The sequence below is a fragment of the Microchirus variegatus genome, assembly GCF_963457635.1.
Source record: "Microchirus variegatus genome assembly, chromosome: 15".
Taxonomy (NCBI): Eukaryota; Metazoa; Chordata; class Actinopteri; order Pleuronectiformes; family Soleidae; genus Microchirus; species Microchirus variegatus.
In genome coordinates this window covers 9,399,748-9,412,963 of record NC_139816.1, presented here as the reverse complement: position 1 = coordinate 9,412,963, position 13,216 = coordinate 9,399,748, and the positions used below count along the sequence as shown (strand labels likewise).

Below are 13,216 nucleotides of genomic sequence, written 5' to 3'. Positions count from 1 at the left end.
GTTATATTCATTGAAAAAAAAGTGCTTTTCCTTAAAAAATAAGGACATTTCTAAGTGACCCCAAATTTTTGAAGGGTAGTTAATATTTACACATAGCTGCCATTCAGAAGTTTTGATGGAATAAACACAGCTTTAAAGGAAAGTCTGTTATTTGCTGTTGTAGCACATTCACACATTCAAGATTAAACAATTAAACTTGATATTTTGGTCCAATATTTATAGTGGTTTGACGTAGAATTTAGCACTTACTGGGAAACATAAATACCAAACAGAGGCAGAATAATAACATCAACCACACACTATCGAATCATTCGATCGGTCTCGTCTCACACGTACTATTTAAATTCAGCCGCAGCGTTCGGACGCGACACTGACTGTGACTCTGTTGTGGTTTCAGTGGCTCAGCGCCGGGCCAGTTTCCCCTGGGCGAGGTCCAGCTGACTGTTCGACACAGCTCTCAGAGGAACAAGCTCATTGTGGTGGTGCACTCCTGCCGGTGAGGTCATCATCATGAGTTTACTGTGCGCTGTGCTGTGACGGATTCACGAGGGAAAAAAAAAACAAAAAAACACTCACTTCACTTCATTATTGTCCTTGGTTCTTGGCTCGAGCTCGATGTCGTGAAATTGTGTGTGCAGATTTTTGAGTATGCAGATCATGTTTGTTCTCAGTGGAACTGCGCAGCACTGTCACCATTAGCATAAAGAACATGTGCCTGACAACATGTGAAGTGAAACAATTTTGTCCTGTGTGTCCTCAGTAACTTGATAGCCTTCACCAAAGATGGCTCCGATCCCTTCATCCGCCTATATTTACTGCCTGACAAGAGCCGGACGGGGAGGAGGAAGACCAGCACAATGAAGAGGACCCTTCACCCTGTTTATGATCAAACGTGGGTTTGGAGAAAAACACAAGCTTAAACATACCTGTCACTTGTAGTTACATGAGTGTTGTTGTTGTTGTTGGACTTCACATGGGTTTTGTTTTCTTAAGATTTAGCTGTTTGTAGTTATGGTGTTATTGATAGCTGACACTTTTTTTAACAGATCTATGAGGCTATTTTGGTATTTTAAAGGTCCAGTGTGTGACACCTAGGATTGTTTAGCTAATACAGTTCTCGCACTACTCGGCTCGACTCACTTTGGAATCACATTGTTTTCCGTTACTGTAGCACCGACTTAACGTGGCCGCCATAACACGGCTGCACAAATACCACAATCAATACCAGACTCCTCTGTTAAATACTGAGATTTTAGACATTTCCTTGCTAAATGTCAGAGATTAAGACATGTTTTCAGGAGTCTATGGTTTGTTAAGATCTACCGTCTCACTACTAGATGTCACTAATTCGTAAATTCTGCACCTTTAAGTACCTGTCAGTCCACATTTTATTGATTATTGAGTTAGAAGAGAGTTGTTGGACACTTCAGGTTGTTCACAAATCTTCATGCAGTCAATTTAGCCGCTTGTACACTTTGCAAATCACAAACTACATTTAATTAAAAGTACACATTTGTAATAAACATAGCTCGGCGTTAAGTTACAGTCATATTAATTCAAATCATTTTTCTTCTTGCGTTGGACACTTTGTGTGTTTGCATCTTATTTCTTTCTCTCGTGGATTTGACAACAAATCTTAACAGTGAGAATCTTTTTTCCACCTGTAGGAAGCAAGGAAGTCCTATATTAGCTATTTTTTGTTAATATTCCAAGACATAATGAGTGACATTAAACATGTCTGTGTTGCTTGTAGATTTGAGTTTAGTGTATCTATGGTGGAGCTTCACAGGAGAACTCTGGATGTAGCAGTAAAGAACGGAGGAAGCATCCTGTCCAAACACAAAGGGCTCCTGGGAAAGGTAACTTCTGCTGATTCTATTATCCATGTTTAAAGTACTTTAAATGTGACAATTCTTCCTTTACTTTGGGTTCAAAATTGCAGGTTTTGGTAGATTTAAGTGGAGAGGACATAGCGAGAGGATGGACGCAATGGTAATTTTGGATTTTATTTAACATTAACCTGAGCATTAACCACTGATTCATTTTGTTATTTTTATTTCATTCTATTTCATTTTTCTTGCAGGTATATTTTAAGTGAAGACGGACTGTCATCGCAAAGCTTAACAAGTACTCAAGACCCTCTGCTCACATTGTGAATTTACCTTTCTGCTGTAATTTAGTTACCTTGTTAATTTAAAGGGCACATCGAGGAGTTGTTTTTGGTGTTTATTTTTTTCATATACATGTAAAGTGGCGGGAATTATATCAGCATGTAATGAAGTATTTCTGAATATTTCCTGGTATCGTTCCGTCAATGAACCTAATTTAAAGATATTTTCACATAACTGTAACAAAAACACACAAACTGAACTGTGTCTGTTTTCAGTGTGTTGTGTATATATTGCGTGTCGCTGACGCTGAGTTTTCCGAATTGCAGGGGCTTTCATGGCATTTTATTTATTTGAATGGAAATTGTGTTGAAAATCTGTTTGCAAGAATGGGACACATTTGCTGTGTGAGAAAACTCTTTCCAAAGGAACAGATACAGTAGCAGTCTTGACTTTTATATACAGTATATATATATATATATATATAATTTCTTTTGTCATGAAGTGTCATTTGACTGTTTATCTCTTATTGTTCCTTATGCTTGATTACAAACACGGAATGCACATATGCAAATCAAATCAAAAAACCATTGCTCTGAATGTTTTAAGAGGACTTTGTGCAATATTGGTTCTTTTTGAATATCGTCCCTAATGACCTGTGGGTGTTTTAGGGCTGTATAATATGAAAAAAAAAAAGATACTTGAACAGGGCTTGGATTGTTGTTCACTCCAGAAACTAGAAAAAAGAAAATGTGTACAGAGACAATTATTGCATTTTTGAGCAGGACTGCTGAGATTAAGAAGGCACAGCTATGTACATGTCTAGCCATGCATTTATTACTGTCAATTTGAGCTTATGGATCTCTTTCTTGTTCTCTATCCCGTGCCTTAAAGACCCACTCTGTACTTTTCGCCTTTTCTTAATTTTATTATTTTTGAATGATATGATGCCTCATGGCTTTTGATGAATAAACTGTTTCTCTTCTGAAAATTCTTCTTGCCTTTTTTTTAAGGACGGTCTTTCAACATTAGATGTAAATACCACACAGTTACATGGACATCATTGGGTCTCAATGGGCAGATTTCATACATCTTGTTGGTTTTTTGAAGTGATGAGAAGTAAACAACCAATAACCACTAACTTATAAGCTTATATATATGCTTTTCTTAACATAAATTGTAAACTTTGAGTGTCCTACTTTCACTAATAAACACGTCAACTTCAGAGATACTTTCAGTTTTGCACACAATATATGTTTAAGGCTGTCAACCGTGGATCTGTGTCTTACTGGAGTAACACTACAAGTGTTTTATTTGTTTTTGCTGCAACAGTTGTACTATTTGATATCCCCTTAAAAATGTACCCAGGGTGCAATTCAAGGGCTCACAGACTTCTCATAAAAAGAAAAACAATGACACAAAGAATACCATTAAAAAACCTAAAATCAACAATTAACCATTGCAGTCGACAAAAGATGTACTTTGATTGAATTATTGCATGTTATGTGATGGTTTGCAGATTCGAGGGTGGGATAAAACAACACATTCGACCTTGCGTAATAATTTCCACTGAGAATTGGGATCTAATTGATGAGAGTGGTTTGCAAATGGGTGAATAAAATCACGTGGTATTAAAACTAATAAACATGAGCAGTGCAGGAGGAAAGGGCAAACTGCAGTCGCAGATCAGCTGGAACCTATAGGCTGTCATTTGTCGCCATCAAGTGGCAGAAAAGGCACATTACAAGCACACGTTTTTATTTTATTTTAATTTTTTTACTACGACGATTTTTTTTTTTTACGAAGGTCGACTCTCTTAACATGTTGGACACAGAGTTACGGTGACATTGGACTCAAATTTACTCAACACGACTGGATTATTTTGGCAAAATCTGAAAATTATGGCAAAACTATGAAAAGCAAACAGTAGAGAGCAGCAATACGACGTTATCGCGGCCAGTCTGCCAAAAATAAAGTAGAAGAAGAAGAAGATAGACGTACGACGTCATGACGTCATGACGCACGGCTCACGGCTCAAAACAAATTTGCGCGGGTTCGGGTTTGTTATGGGACGTGGTTATTTTTGCTGCTGCTGCCTCATAATATAATAAATAACAGGTAAACAACACCACTATCGCTACTTGTTTAGTAACATTTAACGATTACAGGACATTATACTACGAGTAACAACAGGCAGAGCGGCGTTTACGTTCGTTTTGTACGACTAAATGCGAGAAGACACACGGACAGCCATGTTTGTTTTTAGTTGTCGCCACTAAGTTATCACAAAGATTATTGATTTACTGTAAGGGTGAGTTTTGTTTGTTCAATTGCAGGTTTGCTGCATCGCAAACACCGCAAAGCAGAAAACATGTCAAAGCGAGAGGCGTTTTTAGAAGCGGCGCGCAAAGAAAATGTGGAGGATTTCCTGCATTTCATTCAACTTCACGTAAGTAAAACTGCATTAAAATGTGAAGTGTTCACCTGTCACACGCCGTTTTAATATGTATATATTTATAGCTAGTCTGGATATGTATTATAGGTATGCATCGTTCATGTATGCCTTGTCCACGATGGACACTTGATGTCAATTTTTCCATGTATGTGTGCGGGGTTTGTCATGACATACTGTATATCTCTCTGATTCGTTTAAAAACCTGCTGTATTATGGCTCTCTACAATTCCAGATGAAATACCAAGAGAAAAAACGAGCCCTAATGCCAGTTCAACATGGTTCAACATGTGATGTGATTTTTGATGGTTTCTGCTAATAATAATTTCTATGTGTAATTCAGTTCCTATAATGTTATGGAACGCATCTCACCAGAGGTCAAACTAATGTGTGAAACACTTCCATTAGTTTCAAGCTGTAATAAATAATTTGTTATCCAATTACCAAAATAAAAATAAGTTAGTGGTTTGTTTTTTGTCAATCATCTAGTACCGGGAGTAAAAATGCAGATTCTAGATATAAAGGTGTTTTTTAGCTAAACTGTGCTCTGTGTCTCAACATGTGTCTGCTCCTCTCCTTCCGGTCTTGCTGAGTAGAAAGACAAAGCGGAACCCTTTGATGTGGAGGAGGTGGTGCAGGAGATGCCCAGAGACCAGAGGGAGGCTTTGTGGGAAAGATTGGCTTCCCTCGTCCAAGATGTCCTGCAGGAGCTTCCTCCTGAGCGCTGGGAGGAGAGAAGAGAGCCTGGCACGGAGGAGGGCATGGAGGTGGAGTCGCCTCAAGACCCTGTGGGTTTATCCGTCAATTTATATACAGTTAAATCATTAGCATTTCAGTAGACTCACTACTGTTGCAAGGGGCAGCCCATAGCCATGCAGAAAGGAAACTTTGCTTGTGACCGAAAAGGTACAAGCCAAGCAGGGTAACCAATCAACTCAAGGACAACTCAAATATGCATATCATCCACTGGAGCGACCCCTAGTAGAGCGGGAGAAGCTGAATGAATTTATTTGAACGTGTCCTCTTTTTTCTTAACATCTTGCTTTTCCTTTTTCCTTCAGAAACATGTCATGGCTGTTGTGGACAGTGTGACACTCGTGGCTGTAGTGTCTCTGAAGGTTTTGCAAGACGGTGACACCTATTGTGCCCTTCTGGAAATTGTCAACAGACTTCATGGTGGGTGTCTCTGCGCTCTGTTTTCTCTCTATGTCAAAAGGACATCAGCTGCACAAGAAATTGGTGTCAGATTCTTCCTCTGTGTGTCTTTCCCTCAGTGGTCCTGGTGTCATCACTGCCTGTCTCGGAGGCACCTACACCGCTGCAGCTCCACATCCACACGCTGTGTGAGGCCTGGTGGAAGAAGGGCCTGAAAGAGAAAGAAAAGTTTGGTCACACCGCATTTGTCATCTCGCTGCAGAAGAGCTTAATTTTGAAGAAACCGGTCAGTGGACGACCTCAGCTGCATGTCACATGCTGGATTTTATGGATATGTTTTTATTCTATGTTGTAAAATATCTCTTACCTGGTGTCTCTTCTCAGGGTCTGGAAATCCAAAGAGTTTGGAGTCTCCACGATGTGCTCCTGAGTTTGGACTACTCGTCACAAGATAACAAGGAAATAGTCGACCTTTTGCTTCGGTGTTTTCACCATCCCGTTTACATCAAGAATGACGACGTAAGTGGAGTGAAATTTAGCCTTTTGCTCTTTCAATGAGCCGTCAACCTCATGATGTGTATGTTGCCACAGGGGAAGCGCTTCCTGGTGTTCCTTTTTAGCTGGAATGTCGACTTCATCTGGGTCATTCATGGCACCATCAAAAACCAGCTGGAATTTTACAGAAAGTAAGACACTGGTTTTACTCTGTTAGACAGGCGTTTCATTTCTCATTACAATACCAACTAATATCTTGTTGCTTTCAGAACGTTAACTACTCATGTTACGGAGATCTACTTCAGAGCATGGAAGAAGGCCAGCGGAGACTTTTTGGAGCAGATTGAGAGCACGTGCATTCAGGACTTGATGCAGTGTGCCATCTTCCTTCACAGATCTTCTCCGGTCCATACCAAAGTCCGACAGGTAGTTGACACCCAATAATTAGTTTTTCCCATGCACTCATGGGAAGCAATGTGGGTTTAATCTTCTTCCTCGTGTTTGCAGATCATAAGCTATTTCCATTCAAGGAAGAAATGCCCCAAAGTGGACAAGATGCTGGATCGTCTCTACAAGCCCATTCTCTGGAAAGCTTTAAGTGTACGTGCATGGATTTTGAAAGGCATCTCAGTCATCGCTTAATTATGTGAGTATTTTATTCTATTGTGATCTGTTTCTGTTGAATTTGTTCAGGTTCCCAACTCTGAGGTGCGCGCAAATGCCACTTTGCTCTTCACTGACGCCTTCCCTATTCACGACCCGAGTCAGAGCAAAGAGATTATAGACAAGAACATTCAAAAGCAGCTGGACACAGCGATGGTGAGAGAGTAACTCAAAGTATTCAGTCCCCTTTGGTTCTGAGTTTGAGAAACTAAAAACCATTCCCTGTCTGTTGTTGTTGTTTTTAGAACCTCCTTGAAGACCCTTACCCCATTGTGCGCTCCAATGCTACCCTCGGTGTCTGTAAGATCTTGGCTAAGTGCTGGGAGCTCATCCCTGCCATGATTCTCACAGACTTTCTGAAGAAACTGGTGACAGAACTGGCGACTGACACCAGCTCCCCTGATGTCCGTTGTTCTGTCTTTAAGGTATGGACAGTTTCTCTCATAGAAAACAAAGAGACATGGTTAGGACCATGATGTAAGATGATGACATTTTCACAAACTGGTTGTGAACGTGTCTCACATTATCAACCAAATATTTTTGTCACTGCAGACTGCACATCACAAGCTGTAAACAAGATATTTATTGACTTGTGGTTTTGTCTAATTCTCTCCCTAGTGTCTGACAATCATCCTGGACAATGCACTCAGCCACCCAGTGCTGGAAAAACTCCTGCCCACCCTCAAGTACAGCCTTCACGACAACTCGGAGAAAGTGCGCACAGCTTTCCTTGACATGCTTATCAAAGTCAAGGCAGTACGCGCTGCCAAGGTACAGCATGTGCACGCTTTCATTTTTGATTTATAGGGTGTTTGTTTTTGTTCTTTTGGCTTAGTTTAATTAAAATTGAACTGTAATTTTATTCACGAAACAAAACAAAGCTAATGGTAAAGATAGATTCACCTCTTTGTTCATGATTAGTATATTTTTTGTCTTTGTCTACTACAACGTCTCTGTCATTACTGTCTAGTTCTGGGTCGTGTGCCATATGGACCACCTGCTGGCCCGTCTGGCCGCTGACGGCCCGTCGGTCTCGAAGCGTATCGTCGAACTGCTCTTCAAGTCCTTTTTCCCTGTCAACGAGTCGGAGAAAGAGTGGTGCTGTCGGTGCATCACCCTCATCCAGATGAATCCCGAGGCTGCCAGGAAGTTCTATCAGCACGCTTACAAACACACAGCCCCAACCAACATCAGTGAGTACTGTGTATATCTGTTACTGAAACGCTACTTGTTTTCTCTTTTCGTAAAGAGTTTTTGCAACCATGACTATATACCATCATATTTGTTCTTTTCTTCTCGTTTTCCAGTAAAGCTGATGTTGGCCATCCGCCGCGTCTTGAATAGCTGTATTCAGGCTGAATGTGACATGAGTGAGCTTAACGAAAGCAACAAGGAGAACAGCGAAGTAAGAGATACTTTTTTTTTTTAACCCTTTTTTCCTCAGTTAATCCTCTAATTACTTGTTGTATTAACCCAGCTAACTCCAAAACCCTGATTAAAGGACTGAGTAAAAGACTACTTTTTGATGTGAAAGTACCCTGTCCCTGTGCCTGTGTCTGTGCAGTTAGCTGAACCTATAGCGTTGGGTAAAGACGTGGCTGTTGTGTCCGGTCTGCTGGAGGTCGTGGTCATCCTGTGGAGAAGCGTGGAGAAGGCTCTGAAACAGAACGAGGAGACCCACAAATACCTTTTTGCCAAGTTTGGAAATGTCATGTCGAGATATTTCCAGGCCTTAGAGGTATACAAGTGTTGCTGTTTTGTATTATTTTGGAATAATTAGTAAGAGTTAAGACTTTTTGATTTGTGTTTCAGGATGAGCGTTGTACTGTTCCTCTCGTACAGCTGGCCTCATTTATGTCCCCGGCTGCAATCCCAACGTTCAGGTGAGCAGTAAAAAAGTCTAGTCTATCTGTTTCAATTGCATGCATTTTTTTCTATTATAAGTAATATTTTTCATTCATTCTGCATTTTTCGCCATGCTTTTTTTTTTTTTTTTCAGCTGTGGCGTTTTGTCCAGACTGAAGAGAATGGAACCAGGAGCTGTGCAAACACAGTACAGCCAGCTGTTAGACTGCATTTGTTGCTGGGGTCAAGCTGCTGATGTCCTTGAACTCATCACCGAATGGCTCACTGAACCTCTGCCCAAGCAAGGGGTCAGTCAGTGTAGCATGAAAGAGCTGGAACAGAAAGGGATTAAAAAAAAAAAAAAAGTTGTTCTAGTTTTGATTTAATGTGTTACATTCCCCAGAGGTTTAATCCTGACTTGTCCTTGTTACCCTCTTTTGGGTCCACTTTAGGAGAAGGCTGCAACCAGTAGAAAAGTACGTATCCAGGAGACCATAGAGGCCAAACCAGACCTGGCACTGACTTACCTGGAGTTTCTGTTCAACCACGCCTCAACGCGCGACAAAATCCTGGCTCTTGATCAGAAACCACTGAAGCAGCTCCATACAGTTTTAGGTAACTGGAAGGTATGTTGTGTATAATTTTTTATAACATTATCATCATTCAAAACTCTTAATACATTATGTTTCAGTGTTGCCTTTGTCTCGACAGTTGGTGCTGTTAGCTCACCTTAGCTCCACCACAGAAGATCCTACAAGTCCCAGTGTTGAGACGGCACTGAAGGCCTTCATGCTGCACAGCCGCCTCGGTGCACATCTGCAACACACCGTGAGCTTCAGTTTCAATTTTTCATTTTTCAAATTCAATATTATTTACCAGATAGCAACCACCACAGTTGTTACCGGATCAATAGAAATGATGCTAATGCTTATGTATACCTGGCTTTTTAGGTGGCTTCCTTTTGGAATATTATGTTCCCCAATATACATTGTTGTTACCAAACATTTGTGTCTTTCCCAGGTCTCTGAGGGTCGTGACTACCTGCTCTCCCTGGAGCACGTGGCAGCGTGGGTCGCTGAAAGGGTGTTACCTTATCTGGCTAAGTGTAGCACAGATGATGGGCAGGATTCAGAGGAGTCACAGCAACTGCCTGTGCAGATAATTGAGGTGAGCTCCTCTATAACTTATGTAAATGCATACATGGTGGCATCTCCGGTATTCAGCTACAGAATTTAAAAAAAATCTGTTAACAGATATGTGTCGGGCATCTTCACAAATGATAGTCTTAATTAGAGACGCTAAAGTAATGCATGTGCCTGCATGGAGTTAAATGTATAACCTACATTTCTTTACTGTAGCAGTCGTACCACAGTGTGAGTGGTTGTTTTCGTACTAGTCTACACACTTGCAGTATGTGTCACTGTGCAATACACTTCAACCCAAATTGTGTTATTTATTCAGCCACTGTGTGGGTGCATAAGTTCACTCCTGGTGCCAGTCCCAAGTCTGCAGAGGGCTGCTTTAGGAAGAGTCACCATCCTAATTGGAATCTGCTCTGGCAGCTCCTAATCAGGAACAACAGGGGGGGGGGGGAAGCATCCCCTACTCCACAGTAGAACATTTGTACTAATTATAGGCACTTATGTACATTGTTTCTGTTGCCAATGCAAGTTCAACATCCAACTTCCCCCTTTTTCCTCACCATTAGCTGTCTGTAGCAGTGGAAAGCAACTCCGATTTTAACTCCTGTGTGCTTCATTATCACTCCTTTGCTTCCAGTGAAGCATGGATAACACCTGTCTCTGGACTGGCTGCAAAGAAAACAGACGCTTTTATACGGCACCTCTTTAATGTTCTCATAATCCTACATTAGCCGTGCGTTTGATGAGTAAAATAGCGTCTGTCATTACGCAATAATCTAATTTAATGGCTGTTTTTGAAGCTTTCTGGTGCTTGTTGATACTGAGCATCATTGTGAACACTAGCATGAGGTTGGTGGGGGATGTGGATGGATGCTTGTGTGTGCATTTCTTAAAAAGCAAGTTTTTATCTGCAGGTAAAGCCATGCTTGAATCATATCTCCTTATTCATGAATTGCCAGTTTAGATATTTGTCTCATCTAATACACAGCCTGCACTGATGCTATCACGAAAATGAAGAGTTATGATCTTCTCCCGATTCGAGAACATCAACCTTTTGCCTCTTAATTCCGGGACGTTCAGTTCTGCTCGGTAAAATTAGACTCCTCATAGATTGTTCTGCTTCAGACCAGTCTCACTGTACTGCACATTCCACCTCCTACTCACACTGCCTTTCCAAAATGAGTGCATTTCCTTATTTTTGCCATTATAAAAAACCTGTCACCAAAGGTCGCTGCAAACAGATATTAAAAATAACCTTGAGTGTGTTTTTTTTTGTAATGTGATGAAGTGAATATTGTACTGAAATGTCATTCTTCTAAATTATGTGTTTGCACTGTGATGCTTTTTTTTTTTTACAGAGCTTCCTGGCTGTGTGTCGAGATGTTTTGCTCGTGGGTTTGGGCGACGAGACGTTCCAGCGTCAAATCCTTCACCTGTGCTCGCTCGTCCTCGTCTCAGGTGAGTCTCGAGAGATCTCTTAGAACAAGACGGCTGTTACGTTGAATAATAATTTAAGTATTCCTCTTGAATTTGAATAATTCAGAGGCAGGCTACCTCTGTATTCCTGCGGTGCTGCCAGTTCTAAAGGAGGTGGCAGGTAGTTACGTGCCGGACGACGACGCAGAGGCTGAGGAGAATCCAGAGGATGCAACCACGATCATTCTGGGCGTGGTGGCCAACATCTTTCAGAAGATTATAGAACTCTTGGCCCGCCACCTCAAGAAGGAACCAGAAAAGGGGAAACAGGTACTCTGAGTTATATCTTTTTTAAATTATTGTTGAAGTTAGTGTGATGTTTAATGGCAGCTGGCTGTTGTATTGCTGTATTGTTGCATAACAGCCCTTCTCTGGACTCCGTCATCCATCACTCTTTATTACCTGTCGGCCTTTATCTTTATTTACTCTTGCTCTTTTCAGAGTTTTCAGAGTAGAGCAGCAGCAGCAGCAGCATTTTTCAATTTCAGTCTAATTCTCTTGTCTTTTTTTTTTTTTCTACCTCGACTGTAGCTGTGTCAGTCAGCGGTGCCTGGTCTGAGTGACTTCCTCCAAGTGGCACAAACCTGGGACAGAGCGCCTCTCAGTGGCGTCTTTTCCACTGTGTTTGCGGTCATGGTTGTGGAGAAGAGATACGTGTTCCAGAAGGTATGAGCTGAGCCGACTTCTCGTTTATTTTTCCTCCTAACATCTCAATTGTCCTGACAGTGATAACTAACTACCCAGTGTATTTCAAAAGACATTTAAGTGAAGGAAATATTTGGGTTGGGCTCGTATTTTTTTAAAGATGACGGATCCTGAAGAGGTGATCACACCAGAGTCGGTGGAGGACATGCCTCCTCTGACCAGCGTCCTGCTCTCCATCGTCCTCAAGTCACCGTCTGTCTGCAGGTAAATTTTCTCAATCCTGCTCTGATCGTTGCTACAGGACATTATGATATTTTACAGCTTTATTTTCTCGATGTTGTGGCTTTCAGGGCATTTTTGAGGGAGGTCAGATCCTCTCTGGAGTCTGAGGCCATCAGCAGTCTGCTTGAAGTGGCCGCTGTCCTGCACATCTTGACTGTCCTCAAACATTGTGAGTTTTGTTCATGAGCGAATTGATAAGCAGGCGAACATTGTGTGTTAGACTTTTTTTCTTCTTTCGTAGCTGGATCTTCTAAAGTGGCCTTGAAGAGCACAGCCACGTGTATCCAGCAACAGCTTCACACTCACGCAGTGACGTCCTCAGACAGCAGAGACGTCCAGGGGTAAGTAGAGGAAGATTTTGTCTTTTAGATAATCTGTTAATAAACGGCTGATTTAGTGTGTTTTTTTCATACCCTTTCCTGACAGGATTATTTTTGAATCTTCTGTGAGGACCTTGAATCACATTCTGGATTTATAACATCCATCTTATGAGAAAATATGACCCCAATCTACAGCAGAGAAGGGAAGTATAAGACCAGCACAATAAATGATTTAAAATTCAATATTGAAAGTAACTATGGTCATTAAAGATATTCTTCATTGGTGCGTACATCATATATGTCTCAAATCACATGAATTGAGTGTTGTGTTTTTATGGCTTCCACTTTCCCCAGATCTGTGCTCTACTTGTGTTTTTTAACAGTTTCATACAGAATAAGTATATTTTTTTCATTTATCTGTGTATATTTATATATACATATCTGTTTGTCAGCATCGTGTGATACTTGTGTGTGAATAAAACAGACTGTATCAATCGATCTTGATGTTTATTACTCCCTCTTGCCCTTGTGTTAAAGTGGAACATCACATGCTCTTTTGCTTTATCTGATTGTGATTTCCCTTCACTCTTCCTTTCCAGGTGTGTTGGAGAACATATGTAGCCTTCAGTTAGC

At 41.0% G+C, this 13,216-nt stretch overlaps 2 protein-coding genes across 2 annotated transcripts in view; both read left to right on the top strand.

The window, feature by feature from the left end:
* The window catches only part of esyt2b (extended synaptotagmin-like protein 2b), a gene marked incomplete at its 5' end in the record, with an annotated part of 34,266 nt that extends 32,051 nt beyond the window's left edge, over positions 1 to 2,215 (top strand). The window contains 5 exons of the mRNA XM_083901517.1: positions 398 to 496; positions 761 to 892; positions 1,754 to 1,859; positions 1,943 to 1,992; positions 2,084 to 2,215. Coding sequence (XP_083757643.1) covers positions 398 to 496; positions 761 to 892; positions 1,754 to 1,859; positions 1,943 to 1,992; positions 2,084 to 2,156 — 460 coding nt within the window. The 3' untranslated portion in view covers positions 2,157 to 2,215. The remainder of the gene's footprint in view (positions 1 to 397; positions 497 to 760; positions 893 to 1,753; positions 1,860 to 1,942; positions 1,993 to 2,083) is intronic.
* A 2,246-nt stretch (positions 2,216 to 4,461) lies between these two features.
* ncapg2 (non-SMC condensin II complex, subunit G2) lies at positions 4,462 to 12,741 on the top strand (the record flags this gene model as incomplete). Its single annotated transcript, XM_083902039.1, has 26 exons — positions 4,462 to 4,557; positions 5,157 to 5,348; positions 5,622 to 5,736; positions 5,835 to 6,001; positions 6,100 to 6,234; positions 6,307 to 6,401; positions 6,480 to 6,636; positions 6,718 to 6,810; positions 6,904 to 7,029; positions 7,119 to 7,298; positions 7,492 to 7,644; positions 7,844 to 8,066; positions 8,181 to 8,278; positions 8,438 to 8,611; positions 8,686 to 8,756; positions 8,873 to 9,026; positions 9,171 to 9,344; positions 9,430 to 9,546; positions 9,739 to 9,885; positions 11,219 to 11,318; positions 11,404 to 11,606; positions 11,868 to 12,002; positions 12,142 to 12,245; positions 12,332 to 12,432; positions 12,505 to 12,604; positions 12,690 to 12,741. The coding sequence occupies exons 1-26, from the start codon at positions 4,480 to 4,482 to the stop codon at positions 12,739 to 12,741; spliced, it is 3,444 nt and encodes a 1,147-aa protein (XP_083758165.1). The 5' UTR covers positions 4,462 to 4,479.
* Between the last annotated feature and the right edge of the window lie 475 nt (positions 12,742 to 13,216).